Below are 19,110 nucleotides of genomic sequence, written 5' to 3'. Positions count from 1 at the left end.
GGATTAGAAGATGAGATTTTTGCTTACATGTAATATTTCCTGTACATACTCGTTTCCAGCAACTCCAATGTCAATGTTTTTGATTTGTATCTCATAGCTCTAGCTGCTAATAAAGATCTCATGTCCTGCTTTCTCTAGTGTTGGTCAAATGAATGAATTTAGATTTTAGTGGAAAATAGTTACCCTAGTGACCCATGTTAGTGTACAAGGCAGATTCAGCCTTCACTTTTTTTTTTAAAAAGATTTATTTAATGTATACGAGTACACTGTATCTGTCTTCAAACACACCAGAAGAGGTCATCAGATCTCATTACAGATGGTTGTGAGCCACCATGTGGTTGCTGGGATTTGAACTCAGGACCTCTGAAAGAGCAGTCAGTGCTCTTAACCACTGAGCCATCTCTCTCCTGCCCTAACCTTTACTTCTCTTATGACTGAAGGCATCAGGAGCTGTTGCCTTGGGGGCTCATTTCCATCCCTTGATTTGAGCTCAGATGGCATCTATAAGTTTGCTTGGTTACTGCTCTTTTAGTAAGCTGCAGGTGTGCTCACCCTTTGGGGCATGAGTGGCGAGCATTCTGTTACCTGCTGATTGGCAGTGGAGCTGGTTGGTGCTGTGTTCTTAGGGTATGAGAGTCCTTATTACTCTGCTGATACCCACCAGCAAGAATATGGAGACAAGTGGATTTTGATTCTCCACTAACAAAGTGTCTTGATATACTGAGATGTAAGCTATGCTATGCAATAACAAAAGCAAGAAAGTCTTAAGACACTAAGGTCAATACCCAGTGTTTTCATCAGATGCAGGATTCTGGTGCTGGCGGATTCCTAACAGACTTGAGAGCTTCTGTAGTAACATATCTGTCAGTGTAGCTTCTTTCTGAGCAGTTGAAGACAAAAAGAGTAAATGGACTGAAATTGTAGGTGACAGTACCAGGGATACCCCTCCATGCAACCCCACAAATACATAGTAAATAGTAAAGGTACTCAGTCTTTAATGGCTTATTGTCAAATGTTGGGAATATCTATTGAATGGGTGAAGACCAGCTGTTTACTTACGGTTACAGACTACAACCTGTTTATTTTTTTAATGGAAAAGTAGTTGAGACTACTGAAGAGAATGCTGATCCTGTGTATCATGTCAGTTTGTAATGTCCTGGGGTCTTACTTTCCAATGCAGGTTGGCCTTAAACTCTTTAAATCCAATTCCCACTTCCAAATACTAGGAATACAGGTGTGTGCCACCATGTCTCTAGTTTTAAAACAGCAGTTCTCAACCTGTGGGTTGTGACCCCTTTTGGGGGATGTCAAATGACCCATTACCAGGGTCGCCATCAGAAAACAGATATTTATATTATGTTTCATAACAGTAGGCACATTATAGTTATGAAGTAGCAATGAAACAATTTTGTGGTGGTGGGGTCTACACTATAAAAGGATTGCAGTGTTAGGAAGCATCATTATCCTTCCCAGTTCAGTGACTTACCTCACAGGCCTTCCTTTCTTTTCCAAAGACAATGAGAATGGCAGAAACAAAAAGATTAATGATCACAAGTCCCATTAAGATGATGCTACTGAGAACCAGAAAGGAGCCCAGGATCGGGTACAGAGCAATAACCTAGGAAGACAGTAAGGTCTCTTGGAGTTAGCGTTACAAGCTGTTAAGATCTGGGGACGGTTTCTAAGCACATGCTTGAATCTGATAAAACGAGGGAGAGAAAGATCATAAGGTAAGTACTTCTAAGAGAATGTAGCATGAATAAGGATATTAAATCAGATTTCTCAGCTTTTACAAGAAAAACAGGTAAGTCATAGGATTGTGATTCAAATCCTGGCTAAGTTTTGGAAACTGAAAGCATCTGTCTAAGCACGAAAGCTTGGGGTAACAAGCATGTGGAGAGAATAAATGCATACCGGAAGGGACCATAAAACCTGTCTGCCATTTGGGAAGCTTCTTTGGACATAGGAATCTTCCAGTAAAAGTTAAGAAAAACTGGCTTTTGGCTGGAGTTGTGCAAGCTTTGGAAATGGGGGAAACTGACTTACTGTCATTCTCCCAACACACTCTTGTAAGGAAGGTCTAGGTACTGATTGTTGTTTTTGCTTGTCATACAGAACTTTGTAAATTCAGGTCTTGCTAGGATGGTTTCTATACTTAGCCTTGTGAGATGTCCTTTTTAACAAACGGTCACCTACAAACACACACTCCTTTTTTTGGCCCATTCATTGTTGCTACTAGCCTGTTAACCAGTGACTCACCCGCCTTGTGAAAGCTACAACCGTAACAGTATAGCAAATATCTGTTTCATCCTTTCTCAGGAAGAAAACCACTGATTAACCTATGTAATCAGTAACCTTTGAGTCATGGGTGTGTTAGCTAGGTTTATGTCAACATTTGACAGACTTTGTAATTATCTGAGAGGAGGGAGCCTCATTTGAGAAAACGCCTCCATAATATTAGGCTGTAGGCAAACCTATACTGTAGTGTTTTCCCAATTAGTGGTTGATGTGGGAGGGCCCAGTTAATGGGTGGTACCACCCTGGGCAGGAGGTCCTGGGTTCTACAAGCAAAGCCATGAATAACAAGCTGGTAAGCAGCCTTTCTTTGCATTAGCTCCTGCCTCCACATGTAAGCCAAATAAACCCTTTCCTTCCTACTTGCTTTTTGTTCATGGTGTTTGATGACAGCAATAGAAATCCTAAGATAATGGGCCATCAAAGTGATTAATTGTACAAGTGTTGCCAGTTTTATCAGTTTCCTGGTGTCATCACTTTCACTGTTAGGACCTAAATACTCATAAAATGCATATTTGAAGTTTCCCCCTCACTTTATTTAATTTTGCACAAAAGTATACTGTGGAACTGTATGACTTTAAAAACAAATATATCAATGTTCTAACCAGTATACTTAATTCAAACCTAATTCTTTTGTGAAGTTCTTTGTCCTTTATGTAACATGGGCAGACGGGTTTGTGTGAGGGAGGGAGGAGTGACCCTCCTCAGAGGCTTGTTAACTGTAAACAGAATGAATGCAATTCTTTCTGGCGTGTGCTTGCTTGCTTGCTTTCCTTACAGTTTCAGAGGGCCGTGGGTGGAGAGCATCGGCAGCTTGCTCTTCTGGCCAAGTTTCCTTTGGCAGCAGGGTGAGGATATGGGGGAAGAGGAGGTGAGCACAAACACTTAAGAAGCAATAGTTGAGGGCTGGAGAGATGGCTCAGTGGTTAAGAGCACTGACTGCTCTTCCAGAGGTCCTGAGTTCAAATCCCAGCCACCACATGGTGGCTCACAACCACTGTAATGAGATCTGATGTCCGCTTCTGGTTCATCTGAAGACAACTACAGTGTGCTTATATACATAAAATAAATCTTTTTTTTTTTTTTAAAGAAGCAATAGTTGGGCAGTGCAGGGTTGTGTACAGGCTTTACTTTTAGACAAGGGTAAGGTATATGGGTTCTCTCCTTAGCCTATGCATCGAGAGGCTTCATGTTAAGCAACCCCACCCACTCCACCACACTAGTAAAACTGCTAAACCAGACATCAATCTGAAAGGTAACTAGGCTACTTCTACCTACCTGTGAACTTATCTTACCTCCTTGTGCTTAGAAATTCCCATCAAGAGGCCAACAACAGTTACTATAGAGCTGAAGAAACTCTGGTAGTCAGACATGCTCCATCCAAACAGCAGGTTGAACTGAGCGGGAGGAAGGACTGTCAGTGGTGACCAATCACATTCCTGACCTGAGGTGCTTGATATGGTCAACAGAAGCAATGGAAATGCCTTGTGGCTATTCAAATTACTAGGACTAAAAGACCTGATCTCCCTGCTACTTCAGATCTTTTTGTCTGTATCTTAGAGACAGGACAACACATCTGGGTATAAGACATTAAATATGGGATGACTAAACCCAGCTTTCCTCTCTGACCTTTTCTCAAAATACCCAGTGCTAATCTGATGGTTTTCTGAACGGTGACAGGACTTAGCGGTTGGGAAAGATGCTGGGCTCTGGGGCTTACAGTCATGGCATAGCTGCTCAACAGGATCACGATGATCAGTATAAAGCCCAGCATCTCATCCCAGGCCTTGGTCAGTGTCTTGTTGATGACCTGTAACTGGGCATGATGTCGCAGTAGGTCCCACACCCTCACGGTTGCAAACAGAAGCAGGAAGCCCATGAGGTGAGTGACCGCCAAGTTCACTCTCAGCGCCTCATAGAAACTGATGAATCTGTAACCAAGGAAAATTGAATGACAGTTACTGAGAACCAAGCAGGAGCTGCCCTCAATTGTCAGCAGCCTTGATTGGGCTTCCTCCCAGGTTCTTAGCTGGTCAGAAACACAGAAAACACAAAAAGGCCCCCCAGGCTAGGAGCTACCCTGAAAGCCTTTTAAAATTGCTCCTTAGCTGATTGGTGTCTTTTCTTCATATCCCAGAAATGGGGACCATCCTCCACAAAATGAGAGTTAGCCTAAGGGGATATGTCATTGTCATGGATTGTTCTCTGTTGCATGGGCAGTCATAGTCAACTATGTGTTAACAGAGGTGAGAGATTTGCCCAGCAGTGTCATTTTGTTGTGTGAAGTGCAATTCTTGTCACGACAACCAGTTTACTTGGAGAGACAACTGCAGCAATGAACAGGTTGGTGAGCATGGACTCTCAGTGGGTAAGGCCTAGGCTAGTGATTCTCAACCTGTGGGTCCCAACACCTTTGGCAACCTCTATCTCCAAAACTGTATTATGATTCATAACAATATTAATAGTGAAGTAGCAACAAGAATAATTTTATGATGGGATCACCACATCATGAACTGTATTAAAGGGTTGCAGCATTGGGAAGGTTGAGAACCACTGAACTAGACAGAGCCACACAGCAGCCTGGAGCTCAGCTGCCAGACCCTTTGGGCTACACAGACCCACTATCCTAGTGTAGACTATTCACTAGAGCTACTTGGGACTGTGCTTTGGAAAGGTTTCAGATCTCAAGCCCTTAGCTTTGAAAAATAGTTGATCTAAAGGTGTTCAGCAGCCTGATAAGAGTAACAGGAGGGAAAACTTCATGCTGGGAAGTGTGTCTTGCACTGGGTTTGTATCCTTTCAAAGGATGATAATTCGACTGTTTCAGCTTTAGGTACACACAAAGTAGCCCCAATCCCAAGTCCTGGAAAGTAAATGCATTATCTTCCATAGATACTTGAGCACCGCAGAGCCTTTTGGCAGGGCTAGTGCAAATGCCTTTGTAACTTGTTTCTTTCTGCCATGGTCCCAAGTCCAAGTTTTAGTTTAACTTGCATTTTACAAATGTGGCAGATCTGGTGGGGAAGTGGAAGAAAGGAAGGAGGGATCAGGAAGCCTTCAGCATGAGATGAGTATGCCTGCAGCTCAGGTCCCTCACCTGTCCCGGGCACGGCGGTACTGCTGCATGTTTTCATGAAGAAGAGAGAGGCTCTGCGTGTTGAGCCCCAAGATGCTGAAGCTAATGAGGATTATGCTTGTGTCCAGAATGTTTCTTTTCCTAGAGAAGAACGCCAGTCTCTGCCGTTTCAGCCGACAGCCCTGAGCAAAGACAACATAGTCACCATTGTTGTCTGAATGACCCTAAGAAAATAGTCTGCCCCCTTGGGCCAGGTCAAGCACATGGGCTGTAGACATGAGACTCTTCTACAGTCTCTCATACTGTTAAAAGGAAAGTTGGTTGCTAATAAAATTTCACCAGGGGCCGGAGAGATGGCTCAGTGGTTAAGAGCACTGGCTGCTCTTCCAGAGGTTCTGAGTTCAATTCCCAGCAACGACATGGTGGCTCACAACCATCTGGAGTGGGATCTGATGCCCTCTTCTGGTGTGTCTGAACAGAGTGACAGCATACTCACATCCATTAAATAAATCTTTAAAAAAATTTTTACCAGATATAATCATTCTTGCAGATTATAAAACTATTGTGTACACTTAATTTATAAGCTTTAAAATATTCATTGTTTATCAAGCTTGATGATAAAATACTGTTCACAATAATTTTTTTCAGTGCTTTTTGCCCAGCATACTTTCTTGCCATTGCTATATATAAAGGTTGAGAAACTGCATAAGAGGGCTAGAGAGATATGGTTAAGGGCACTGTTCTTGCAGAGGACTTGAGTTCAAGTCCCTACACCCCCATGGTGATTGGCAACCATTTGTAACTAGTTCCAGGGGAGTTAACATCCGAATTCCATGGCCATGTGGGATACATACATACATGCAGGCAAAACTTTCATATACATAGATAGTTCCTTTTTTAAGAAAAGATCATTTAAAATCATTTTCTCAATTAGTGAACAAGGGGGAAGGGCCCCATGTGGGTGGGTGGTATCGAACTGGTAGTATTGGATTCTATAAGAAAGCAGGCTAAGCAAGCCAGGAAGTAACATCCCTCCATGGTCTCTGTATCAGCTCCTGCTTCCTGACCTGCCTGAGTTCCAGTCCTGACTTCCTTTGGTAATGAACAGCAATGTGGAAGCTGAATAAACCCTTTCTTCCCCAACTTGCTTCTTGGTCATGATGTTTTGTGCAGGAATAGAAACCCTGACTAAGACAAGAACCAATTCAGTCCTTTGAACATGCCAGAACTGAGTGAGCTATTCTTCTCTATAGAAATCAGTCAGCCTCGGAATCTAGGCCTTGGGGAAAGGACCCAAATGCCAACTGTGTACTGCCGTGTCATAATGGAGCCCTCAGAGAGGTTTTGTCTGCTGGCCGTGTGCACATCTGACATGTTCAGTTCACCTGGATGAAGGTGTAGTAACAGACGAGTAGGTAGTAGGTGACTTGTGAGATAATCCAGGCAAAGCCCCTCTCTGATGACTGAAGGGAGGTTAAACTGTCCAGTCGCAGTGAGGTGAAGAAAGTCCCTGAAGAGAAGAAGAACACCTGCAGTTAAGAATCTAAGTTTGTCCTTTTCATAAAACAAAGCAACCCAGCTGCTCCTGTGTCATCAACTCCAAACATTTCCGTCTCCCCGTTCCACTTAGTATTTCCCGTAGAACTATCCAGAACATTACATGAATCATGGGTAATCTACTGGACAAATGTCCATCTCAAGTTGGCAGAGCGAGACCTCAGCTGGAGGGACAAACATTGGCTTCACACCTGTAACCGGTGTTCCTCTTTTCAACTTAGAACAGCTGCTGACATCAAAATAAACGTGCCAATATCCCGTGAATGCTGGATGTTTATAGGAGGATGGGCTACAAGGTTTTAGATGCAATCCAAAATGATAGTGAGAATGTGCAGGTTTATGGTTTTATAAACTTTTCATAATTTTATGAAAGGTCTTGTGAATTCTAACCCTGGAACATTGGAACAGAGACCCCCAACCATCGCTATTCGCTACTGTTCTTAGAGTTCTGTTTACCTATCAAAGATGTACCCCTGGAAGCAGAAAGAACATTAAGAACAAAACTTTCTTACTTTCAACAAGATTTCTTAAATCTCAAGATTTAAGCTGCCCCCACTTATGTCTTTGAAAGGTAAACAAGACCTTAAGAATCCCAGGCCTTCAGGGGCATTTAAAGCAGTGGTTCTCAACCTGTGTGTGGGTCAAGACCCTTTGGATGTCACATAAATTATGATTCATGACAGTAGTAAATTACAGTTATGAAATAACCATGGAATAATTCTATGACTGGAGGTCACCACAACATGAGGAGCTGTACTAAAGGGTTGTAGAGAGCAGGGTAGAAGCTGCTTGCTCTGATGGTCTGGGGGGGAAACACTCCCCAGTGAACAGCAATACGCAGTGGTGAATGGGAGAATGCCTGTAAGTCAATTCAAGGGTAGAGAAGAGGAAGGGAGTTGGATCAAGGCAGACTTCCTGAAAAGGAAGAGTTAACATCTAATCGTCTGAGACACCTCTACCACAAAGGTGACAATTGTCATTGAGTACTCTGGTGATGCTATGACAATGGAAAAGTTCAAACCTGAAGACAAAGAAAGCAATGGGAGATGAAAGGTGTGTGCATGCTAGGGCCATGTGAGGGGTACACACATGCTAGGGCCATGTGAGAGGTGCACACATGCTAGGGCCATGTGAGAGGTGCACACATGCTAGGGCCATGTGAATACAAAAGCAATATCCCCTTCATAGAAAAAGTAATACTTAAAACCGAAACTCCATGAATGAATAAACAATTTAAAACATTTCAAAGTCCAGTGTGGTGATCCATGCTTTCAATCTCAGCACTCAGGAGGCAGAGGTAGGTGATCTTTGTGAGTTCAAGGCCAGCCTGGTCTACATATTGAGTTCTTGAGAGCCAGGACTATGCAGAAGATCCTATCTCAAAAAAAAAAAAAAAAAAAAAGAAAAAAACTTAAAATGTAATAAAAATTTAGTATCAGTTGATACTGAAAGTAGCATCTGGGGAGTAGGAGGTAAAAAGGCTGTTGAGTTATTTGACTTAAAAAGTCATACTTCTGGGGATGGTTCAGTTCCTAGCTCCATATGGCAGATCACACTGTTTGTAACTCCAGTTCCAGGATCTAACATCCTCACACAGACATATATATATATATATATATATATATATATATATATATATATATATATATATATATATATATATATATATATATGCAGGCAAAACACCAAAATACATAGAAAAATAAACAAAATCATACTTCTGACTAATCAGTTAAATTTACTTGAATGAATGGTATATAATCATAACGGCTGCCTTGTCCTGAGATAGCCAGTGGCAAAGCAGAGAGAAGGCCAGCATACCCACACCACTGGATTCCAAGATGAAGGTCACCACACAGAACAGATTCACATTAGCGTTGAAGACGGTGAATTCCACAAAGAGGGCTTTGGTGCAGTGGTCCAGCCAGTGCCTCTGCTCCAGATGCTGCAGAACCCTGCAGACACAGGGAAACAGAGCCATCCAATACTGTAGTAGTGAACCAGCACACTGGCACTGTTACAGACCACAGAAGGAGCCATATCCCTTGATCTAGTGTTCCTATAAAAGACTTCATGACTAGTCACTTCCAAAGTCACATGGTGGCAACATGGATAGTTAACTAAGAAACAAGATGTTCAAAGTAGCGCTTACACCCAGAGCAGACACTGAGGAAACTGTACTTGGCTGGATTCATTTTATAAACCCAGTCCACTACCATTTGAGACATTCAATACTTCACACAATTAGAGTATCCTGTCTGGTACTGAGAGGTGAAAGAGATATACATGTCATTATTTGATTGACATTGTTGTTGAGTAGTTCCTTGCTGCTATAACTTTGAAACCAGTTTTGTTTAAAATTTTATTGCATTTATTGGAGGTATGTGTATGTCACAGTGAGTATGTGGAGGTCAGAGGACAATTTAAAGGAGTCAGTTATCATGTGGGTCCCAGAGCCTTAGGTCGGCATGATCTTGGATCCTCAGACATGAAGGCAAGGACCTTTACCTGCTGAGTCATCTTGCCTGCTCAGAAGACAATTAAGACTTTTTCATTCATGGTATCAAAGACTATCAAGATGCTTGCATTAAATTACTCTGAAAACTCCTAACAATTTAGTGTGGGCATTTGAGCTTTGGTTTGATGTTCATATCATGGTTGACAAAGGGCAACAGTTCCATTTACATTTGAAGATCACAGTGTGTCTAAGATTCATCTAAGTTCAACTACTCCTAGAATTGAAACTAAAAACCTCTTTCCAGATTAAAAAAAAGTCTTGTTTTTGACAAAAGAAAACATATCTGTAACTTGAGGCTGACCAAGAAATTTCTAAATTTAAAGACACAGTTCCAGGGGCTGGAGAGATGGCTCAGTGATTAAGAATATGGGCTACTCTTCCAGAGGTCCTGGATTCCTAGCATCCTCACGGCAGCTCGAAACTGTAACTCCTGTTTCAGGGGATACAACACCTTATTCTCGCCTCTGAGGGCACTTCACACATGTAAGCAGACATAAATGCAAGCAAAACATCCATACGAGCCAAGAAATAATAAATGAAGGGGTAGGGCTGGAGAGATGGCTCAGTGGTTAAGTCCTGAGTTCAATTCCCAGCAACCACATGGTGGCTCAGAACCATCTGTAATGGGATCTGATGCTTTCTTCTGGTGTGTCTGAAGAGAGGTATACTCGAATACATAAAATATAAATCTTAAAAAAAAGTGGCTTTGTTTAAAAATAAATAAATGAAGGGTTTATCTCCTTAGAAGTGTAAACCAGAAGCAGGTACAAGAACCAGGGTCAGTACAGAAGCATTATGCAGTTGGACCATCTCAGCTGGGCCCAGTTCCTGGCTGTCCTGTGATAAGCCTCTTGTTCAGGGCACACATGTACCTGGTTGCAGCACTGTGGTTTCTTCCAAGTCTTACAACGTAGCCTCCTCCGGAGTAAGTGGCTAATTCCCCCTGGATGGGATAGCTTCCCAGTGACTCCTGACTCTGATAATGCCAAATACTGTCTTCTTCTGTGATGTTTGTATCATGGGGGACCCAGCCAGCCCCATAGATCTCACTGTCCTCCTGATGTTGGGGATACAACTTCATCTGTTCATGAAGAGATACTGGGAAGTGTCTGTCATTAGGACTGCGAATCTGACGAAGCAAAACATTGCCCAGAAGAAAGGAGTTCCCGTCAGTAATAAATCCTAGTGAGAAAGTAAGACAGACAATAAACCAATTGTCTCGTTGCTAACTAAATGAGGCAGCCCAGGTACACTTTAGAGTCATGAAGCAGACAAGTGATGTGTAAAAACAAATGATGATTTGTAAATAATATGAATTATCTAGATAAATTAAGAGGATCAGTGGGGGAAACTATTAACTTAAAATGTTAACTTAGGGATACTGGGCTCAAAACAATAGGGTACATCTAGCCAGACCACTTACAACAGGTGTAGAAATAAAATATCTCTTTTAAAGAGCAACACCAAAGAACCTAACAAAAGATTAAAAAAAATACTCATCCATTTACCCATTCATTCGTTCTTTCAACAACACACCTTCTGTGCTGACATGAGCCAAGCCACGTTTAGGTGTCAGTAACAGATACGGGGGCATTTCTGCCCGAGAGTGCACAGGTGAGGAACAAGGACTAGCAATATTCAACGTTTGGTGGTAGGCAGGAGTGCTTTGTGAAGCGAGGAATGCCATCAGGGTGACTAAGGAAAATTCTCTGGTGGAATGGCACTGAGGGACCCAGAGTCACAAGTGTGATGTGGATGCCGAACAGGGTTCCAAGATCCCAGGTGATGGAATGATTCATGACACAGGAGCACAGTGGCTGTAATACAGCAGATGAGGGTCAGAGGGGGAAGGGAGGAGGTGACAGACACGCTAAGGGCTGCATAAAGAAGATCAGCTTTGTGGGGGGAGGATGAGGGGGGAGGAAGTTGACATTTTATTCTAAATGTCTCTGTTGGGGGATCTTGAACAGGGGACTCACAGCTTTGTCATTTAAAAACACAGAGGAGATGAAGAACGGGCGGAGGTTCGCTTTTATAAAAGTGGAAAATGCTGCTTAGTTTAGTTCTAACTTACATTTCTCTCCCCAGCGCAGCCGAAAAGCCTTTCGCTGTTCCAGAGTCCCCTGTATGGTTTGAAAATGCTTCTACGTGTGGTTTTGTTGTTGCTTTGTTTTGTTTGTTTGTTTTTTGTTTTTGATTTGTTTTGAGATAGTGTAGCCCAAGCTGGCTTCTCCTTCCCAACTGCTGGATCTCAGACATTACGAACTGCCATATCTACTTAGTGATACTTCATTTAGACTATTTTATGTGTTTGAGTGTTTTGCCTGCGTGTATGTATGCATATCACATACATGTCTGGAGCCTAAGTTCAGAAGAGGGTGTCAGATCTCCTGGGACTAGAGTCATGGACATTTGTGAGCTACCACATTGATCTGGAAATTGAACTTGGGCCTTATGCAAAAGCAGCAAGTGCTCTTAACTGATGAGCCAATTTTTCCGTCCTGCAAATATCTTTCTTAAAATTTCCATTTTATGTGCATTGGTGTTTTGCCTGCATGTATGTCTGTGTGAAGGTGTCAGATCTTCAAGGTACAGACAGCTGTGAGCTGGGCAGATTTGAACCCACATCCTCTGGAAGAGGAGCCAGTGACCTCACCCACTTAAGTCATTTCTCCAGCCCCGGCATTATCTTTGTAAAATTAAAAATATAGGGTGCTGGAGAGACATCCCAACTGAAAAGCAAAACAAAACAAACTTACTACTCTTCCAGATGATCCAATTTGGTTCCCTGCACCCAAATTGAGTGATACCTGCATACATGTGATAAATACATAGACATAAAAATAAATGTAAAAAAATCTGTGTGTGGAGGCTAGAAAAATGCTTCAGTAAAAGGATAGTTGCTGCTTTTGCAGAGGACTTGGGTTCAGTTCCCAGCACTCACATGGTGGCTCAAAACGACCTGTAACTCCAGTACCCAGGGGATCCAACACCCTCTTCTGACAGCCACAGACTCCTGTGCATACATACACAATACACATGCATTCATGCAGGCAACACACACACACACACACACACAGAGGATCTTTTGAGGCAAGGGTTTCTCTGCCTGTTTGGAACAGACAGGACCAGCTCTGGCTGTCCTGGAACTCTGTAGACCACTGTGGCTGTGAACTCAGGACCCACCCGCCCCCGCCTCCTCTGGGATTAAAGGTGTACACCACCATGCCTTACTTGCCAGTGCCAATTTTAACTGCTTTTGATCCCATGCCTACTTGACTATGTTTCGTTCTTAAAACAAGATCTGGTATATATGCCCAGGCCAGCCTCAAATTCAGGATCCTGCCTCTACCACCCAAGTGCCAGGGTTATAATAAACACCGTCCAAGGAGGGCTTCTTATCCTTGTCCTGAGGTCTGTGGCATTTGTCAGTGTGTCCATCCGGGTAGCTACTGCCAGTTCAGTAGCTCCGTAGTGAAGCTCCATTTCCTCGCTGCTGAATCAGCACTGACTCTGTCAGGACTGTGTACTGGGCACTGCTCAGAGCACTCAGATTGGCTGGACAGAGCAGGGCCAAGGAAGCTTCCCCCAGAATAGGGGAAAGCAGACAGTGAAGGCCCAGAAGTCTACCCAGGATGACACGCTGGTAAGTGGGCATGAGCTTAGCAGGCTCTCCATCTGCCCTACACTGTGGCGCTATGCCCCAGCCAAGGAGCCCAAGGGGAGACTAGCCCTACTATGGCCTCAACCTTTTCTATCCCAGCTTCTAATCATTTTGTCAATATACCATTCAGTGCAGTGTTGTGTTACAAATAGAATGCTCTCTGAGCCTCAAAACTGTTATCCAAAGTTGTACTTAAAGAATGTCTCCATGCAATGAGTAGGAGTTGTCTTCTTCCTATAGAGTGTTCACACACCAAGTGCACTCTGGGGAAGCTGAAAGTGCTTGCTAAAATGAGCATACACTTCAGACTCTCTTCAGGAGCCCTGATGATATCCTGAATCTCACCATGAAGCCACCAACCCCAAGGTAAAAGCGGCTTCTCAGGAGGACACGCAGTCACGTCATGGCAAAGCTGAGCAACTGGAGAAAACAGTTAGCAGGTGTCTGAGGGGAGCGCTAACCACTCTACCTGCTGCAGGGCAGAGCGTGGCAATGCCTCTTCCAGTGCGGTTCTTGGAGGACACAGACCCCACTCTGAGCATTTTTAAATAACTAAGCCCCTCGGAAAGTCCCTGCGGGCTGCAGATACTCAGTGTATGTTTGTGGCACTAAGTTGGGCCAGCACACAGAAAAGTTGGATACACAGTCACGTAAGGAACTTTTTATTAAAGCCTGATCCTGTGCTCAGTGCGTGGCTGAGTCCCAGGGTCCCTGCAGCTACTCTGGGCTATAAGTGAGACACTGCTGATCCCTGTGACCTGGACCAGAGGAATCAGACCCCATGGATCACCATGGGTCCCTTCTTGAATGGAATCCTGGGACTTTGCATTGTCCACAGAGGTGTTGTCCTATCAAGAAGCTGGCTGACCTTTAGTTTTCCATGAGTTGTAGAAAGGGTTTCAGGAGGTATAACTTGCCTCCCTTCTGCCCCAGAAATTGTCCTTACCTCTGTAATCCCCGTATAGGTTAGGAAGGAGGGTGTGGTTGGCCCAGGGGTAGAAATCTTCTACAGCTTTGATTTCTGAGAAGCGGTGAGAAAACCTCTTCCAGATAGCTCGATGGAGGAGGAATCGGCTGGAGTCCTTTGCAGAGTAGACGGTTGTCATCAGCAGGGTCAGGAAGAGGATCTGTACTGGTTTACAACAACAAAAAATCATATTCAAGTGGTTCTCGTAGAACTCTAAACCCCCTTCTCCTTTGCTTATTCACCTTTGCAGGTCAAAACCGATCAAAATGGACCTGGGACCTAGTGGTGCACACTTTTAATCCTAGCACTCGGGAGGCAGAGGCAGGTAGATCTCTGAATTTCAGGCTAGCCTGTTCTACAGAGTGAGTTCCAGGACAGCCCGGGCTACAATGTGAAACAGTCTTGAAAAATTCAAAGACCCAACCAACCAAAAAAAAAAAAAAATCAAAATGGTCAATTTCAAATACTTCAACCCAATGGGTACACACACACACACACACACACACACACACACACACAAAACCACACACACCACCTGAACACCTGAATTGTTGGAATTCCAAATTTCATTTTAAAAGACACCTTTCTGCCCTTCCCTGTTTTGTCTTCTTCTACCCCACCCTTCCCCGTCCAGCCAGTGAGCCAGTGTGCTTGCAGGGAGCCTGCTGCTGCCCCATCATACCCAGAGTGCCACCAGTCAGCTTGAAGAGCTGCTTCCTCCAGGCTTTCTCTGGATGCTTGGCTAGGTTGTCCACTGCTGGGGCAGTATAGACAGGATTGTTCTTGTCTCTCAAGCCAGGTGCCGGTGAAGGACTCTTTGCTGTCAGGTATTGAGAATATAGGCCAAATAAATGTTAGATTTCACGACATGCTTTCCAACTGTTGAGCTTCTACTGCAGGCATTTCCTGGTGACTGCCAGAGCAGACAAAATGCTAAGAAGCACCTGTCTATGGAAAAAGGCCTGAGTTTTCCTTCTTAAAATTCCAGTCTGGGCTGGAGAGATTGTTCAGTGGTTTAGAGCACTGACTGCTCTTCCAGAGGTCCTGAGTTCAATTCCCAGCACCCACATGGTGGCTCACAACCATCTGTAATAGGATCCAGTGCCCTCTTCTGGTGTGTCTGAAGACAGCGACAATGTATTTATATACATAAAATAAATAGATCTTTAAAAACAATCCAATTCATGCAGTGATGGTGCCCCCTTTCATTCTAGAACTTGGGAGGCAGAAACAGGCAGACTTGTGAGAGTTTGAGGTCAGCTTTGTCTATAGAGTTCCTGGGCAGCCAAGGATACACACCGAAACCGTCTCAAAAAGCTAGATCAACAACAGAAAATTTCAACCCACTGGAAACAAAACTTACAAAAGACAGTACAAATCAGTTCCCAGAGAAGTTAAGTACAAGTATAAGGTGCAGCTCAGGGGGGGAGTGCTGGTCTACCACCTGCGGACCTCGGTGCCATAACACACAGCCCAGGACTGTCTCTCTCACTCTTCCTCCCCGCCCCCTTTTCCTGACAGTGTCTCTGCCTTAGTCAGGGTCTCTATCGCTGTGATGAAAACACCATGACTGAAAATCAAGTTGGAGGGGAAAGGGTTTATTTAGCTTACACTTCCAGATCATGGTCCATCATAGGAAGAAGTCAGGACAGGAACTCAAGCAGGGCAGGAATCTGGAGGCAGGAGCTGATGCAGAGGCCATGGAGGGGTGTGGCTTATAGGCTTATTCAGCATACCTTCTTTTAGAACTCAGGACAGCAGCCCAGGAATTGTACCACCCACCATGGACCGGGCCCTCCCCCATTGATCACTAATTGAGAAAATGCCTTTCTTACAGCTGTGTCTTATGGAGGTATTTCCTCAACTGAGGCTCCTTTCTTCCTGATAACTAGCTTATGTCTAGGTGACACACAAAACCAGCCAGTACAACCAGCCCCTTATCAATTTGAAGTTAGTACAACCAACCCCTTGTCAACTTGGCATACCAACACATCATGATTAAGCAACACCTTTCCTTTCTATTGATTCCCCAAGATCACACACATTAGATCCATAAACTTTAAAAGACCCACAGTCTTAACAAATTCAAACACATTGAATCATGATCCCTCCTAGGCTCTCTGTACACATAAAACTGTTGTGCATCTGGGTCTTCATGTGGGACTGCTAAGGCAGGAGCAGGGACTGTCTCTGACCACATTGCCTGCTGTAGATCCTCTTCTCCTAACTGGGCTCCCTTGTTTAGCCTCAACAGAAGAAGATGCACCTAGTCTTATTGCAACTTGAAATGCTAAGGCTGGCTGATATCCATGAGAGGCCTTCCCTTTTTTAGGGAGAAGCAGGGAAGCAAGGGTAGAATGAAGTGGGAGGAGAGGAGGGAGGGGAGGCTGCCATCAGGATATAAAGTAAATAATTAAAAAGATATTAAGAAAAAAAAAAAAAAAAGGTCTGGTCCCTTTAACATATTCAATCTCCTTTCAAGTTCAAAGTGTTAGAATTCAGTCTCTTAATTGTGGGCTCCAGTAAAATACGTTCTTGTTTCAAGAGAGAAAAGGAGCCTTTTGCTTCAGGGCACAGTCACAATCAAATCAAAGGAAAAACAAACTCCAACTGTTCAATGTCTTGAGACCCACTTAAGGTGTTCTGGCTCCTCCAAAGAGCTTGAGTCACTTCTCCAGCTCTGCCCACTGCAGCACACACAGCTTGACTTCTAGGCTCAGGTTGATCCACTCCACTTGCTACTGCTGTTCTTGGTGGTCATCCCATGGTACTGGCATCTCCAAAATGATGGGGTCTTCTGCTGCAACTGGGCTGCACTTCACCAATAGCCTCTCCCAGGCTCTCTTCATGGTGCCAAACCTCAACTTCTTTGCATGATCCCTTCAGTCCTGTGTTGTCAACTGCAACTGAGGCTGCACCTTCACCAGTGGCCTTTCACAGTGCCAAGCCTCAGCTGCTCTCCATGACCCCTTCATTCCTTCAAAACCAGTACCATCTGGGTGACTTTTGCACTACCAGATTTGGTTGCCAACATGAGATTCAAACTTAGCCAGTTCTGGAACACAGCTTCTCTGTGCTCTTTAAAAACTTTCCCCAGAAGATCTCACTTCAGTGATGCTGGTCTCGATCACTGCTAATTTCTTAGCGCCAGCTGACCAGCATCAATAGTCCCAGTAATGTAAAAGTTTTACTTCGGTAGTTCTGGTATTTTGTTAATCACAGCTGATTCTTCAGCTCCAAATGACCAGAACCACAGATTCTTACATCAAAACAGCAAACAGCCCTGATAAGAGTCTTTAATCTCTCTCTGACACCTCATAAGCCAGGTCCCCATCTTCTACATTGCTCTCAACATTCTTATCTTCCAAGCTCCCAAAGAACATGCCACCGAGGCTAAAAACTCAATGGTTTTTCTAGCCCAAAGTTCCAAAGTCCTTCCACAATCCTCCCCAAAACATGGTCTGACACAACCATACTCCATTACACTGGTTCCAACTTGTCTTAGGGTTTCTATTGCTGCAATGAAACATCACAACCAAAGAGCCAGCTGGGGAGGAAAGGGTTAATTTTTCTTACATTACCACATCACAGTTCATTACCAAAGGAAGTCAGGACAGGGCTGGAACCTGGAGGCAGGAGCTGTCCAGACACCATGGAAAGGTGCTACACGCTGACTGACTTTATATGGCTTGCTCAGCCTGCTTTATTATAGAACCCAGGACCACCAGCCTAGGGATGGCCCCACCCACAATGGGCTGGGCCCTTCCCACATTTATCACTAACTGAGAAAATGCCTTACAGCTGGATCTCATGCAGGCATTTCCTCAACCGAGGCTCCTTTCGCTCTGATGACTCTAGCTTGTGTCACATTGTCACCCAAAACCAGCCAGTACAGTTTATGTTGTCAGCCATATAGCCCAGGATGGCCTAACATTTATGATCTCTGCTTCAGCCTTCCAGATGCTGAGATGACAGGCATGCACCAGCACAACCCACCAATCAGGATTCCTTCAATGCTGGGGACCCAGTGCAGTGTCTCTCACACACCAGACGCGTGCTCTACCAACCCAGCCTTTTCATTTAAACAGTTAGATTCAATAGCCATAAACTAATTTGGGCTCCCATTCAGTGGGATACCTTTGGGAATATTGTTCTCAAGCTTAACAAAAGTAGAAATCATCTGGGCTTCTGTTCAATGTCGATTCTGGGATAAGGTCCAACACTGAATGTTCCTGAAGAATCCAGGAGGTGACCATGGTTTGGTGTAAAGACTATACTGAGAAGAAGAACGTAGAGATTCATAAGCGAAATGGAAGGCGAGAGGTAGGGCAGGGAAAGAGCCAGAGAGAGGGGAAATGACAGGAACCATCTGCATGCATGAGCATTGCGTAATTGCTGGAGAATAAACAAAACTCCCCCAAGGAAAGTTGGAGATGCTTTTGCAGAGACGGTGGAATTTGGCTTTTCTTTGCAGATCTGGGAATCATAGCTTAAGGCCTTTCATATGTCACCAAGTACCCTCCCCGTCACCTATACCCCATTCTACATTTGTCTTGAAGGGCAGATCATAGAACTTCAGATGGGTAAGGACAAGAATTTTGAAAAAGAAGTCGCTTCACATAAAGAAAACAGTTCAAATGCACAATAAATTAAACCAAGACAAGAAAGACACTTCCAAGTGAGATTGTTAATTTTTAAAACCTCACTAAGATTGGAGTGCTTAGCTCTTAGCATGTCCACTGCTCAGTTTAAAGAAGCGATTGGTAGCTTCGTGTCCGTCACAAACCCTTTCCTGAGCTTTAGAGATTATTCAGATTAATCTCTTCAGATCTTACATACATCTATAGGGGACATACGTATGTCTTTGAGCCAACACATGCATAACTTTGTGCTAACATTTTTGCACCCTGTACCTTTTGGCTCAACATTATGTTTGCAACATCCCTCCATATGCTGTGAGTAATTTTGAGTCTGGTTTTTTTTTTTTTTTCTAGGCTGAACCCCCTCAAGCTTGGTAACTGGATGTAGAGAAC

At 43.8% G+C, this 19,110-nt stretch overlaps 1 protein-coding gene across 1 annotated transcript in view; it reads right to left on the bottom strand.

Annotated features, from left to right (window-relative positions):
• PKD1L3 (polycystin 1 like 3, transient receptor potential channel interacting) overlaps nt 1–19,110 on the bottom strand; it is a gene marked incomplete at its 5' end in the record, with an annotated part of 60,384 nt that overhangs the window by 1,154 nt on the left and 40,120 nt on the right. The window contains 10 exons of the mRNA XM_080937139.1: nt 786–880; nt 1,487–1,618; nt 3,591–3,692; nt 4,016–4,226; nt 5,393–5,553; nt 6,757–6,881; nt 8,750–8,883; nt 10,319–10,628; nt 14,057–14,242; nt 14,760–14,897. Of these exons, the coding sequence (XP_080793265.1) occupies nt 786–880; nt 1,487–1,618; nt 3,591–3,692; nt 4,016–4,226; nt 5,393–5,553; nt 6,757–6,881; nt 8,750–8,883; nt 10,319–10,628; nt 14,057–14,242; nt 14,760–14,897 (1,594 nt within the window). The remainder of the gene's footprint in view (nt 1–785; nt 881–1,486; nt 1,619–3,590; nt 3,693–4,015; nt 4,227–5,392; nt 5,554–6,756; nt 6,882–8,749; nt 8,884–10,318; nt 10,629–14,056; nt 14,243–14,759; nt 14,898–19,110) is intronic.

This window comes from Micromys minutus (assembly GCF_963924665.1).
Source record: "Micromys minutus genome assembly, chromosome: 24".
Taxonomy (NCBI): Eukaryota; Metazoa; Chordata; class Mammalia; order Rodentia; family Muridae; genus Micromys; species Micromys minutus.
Note: the sequence above shows the minus strand (reverse complement) of the source record. Positions and strands in the feature narration are given on the sequence as shown.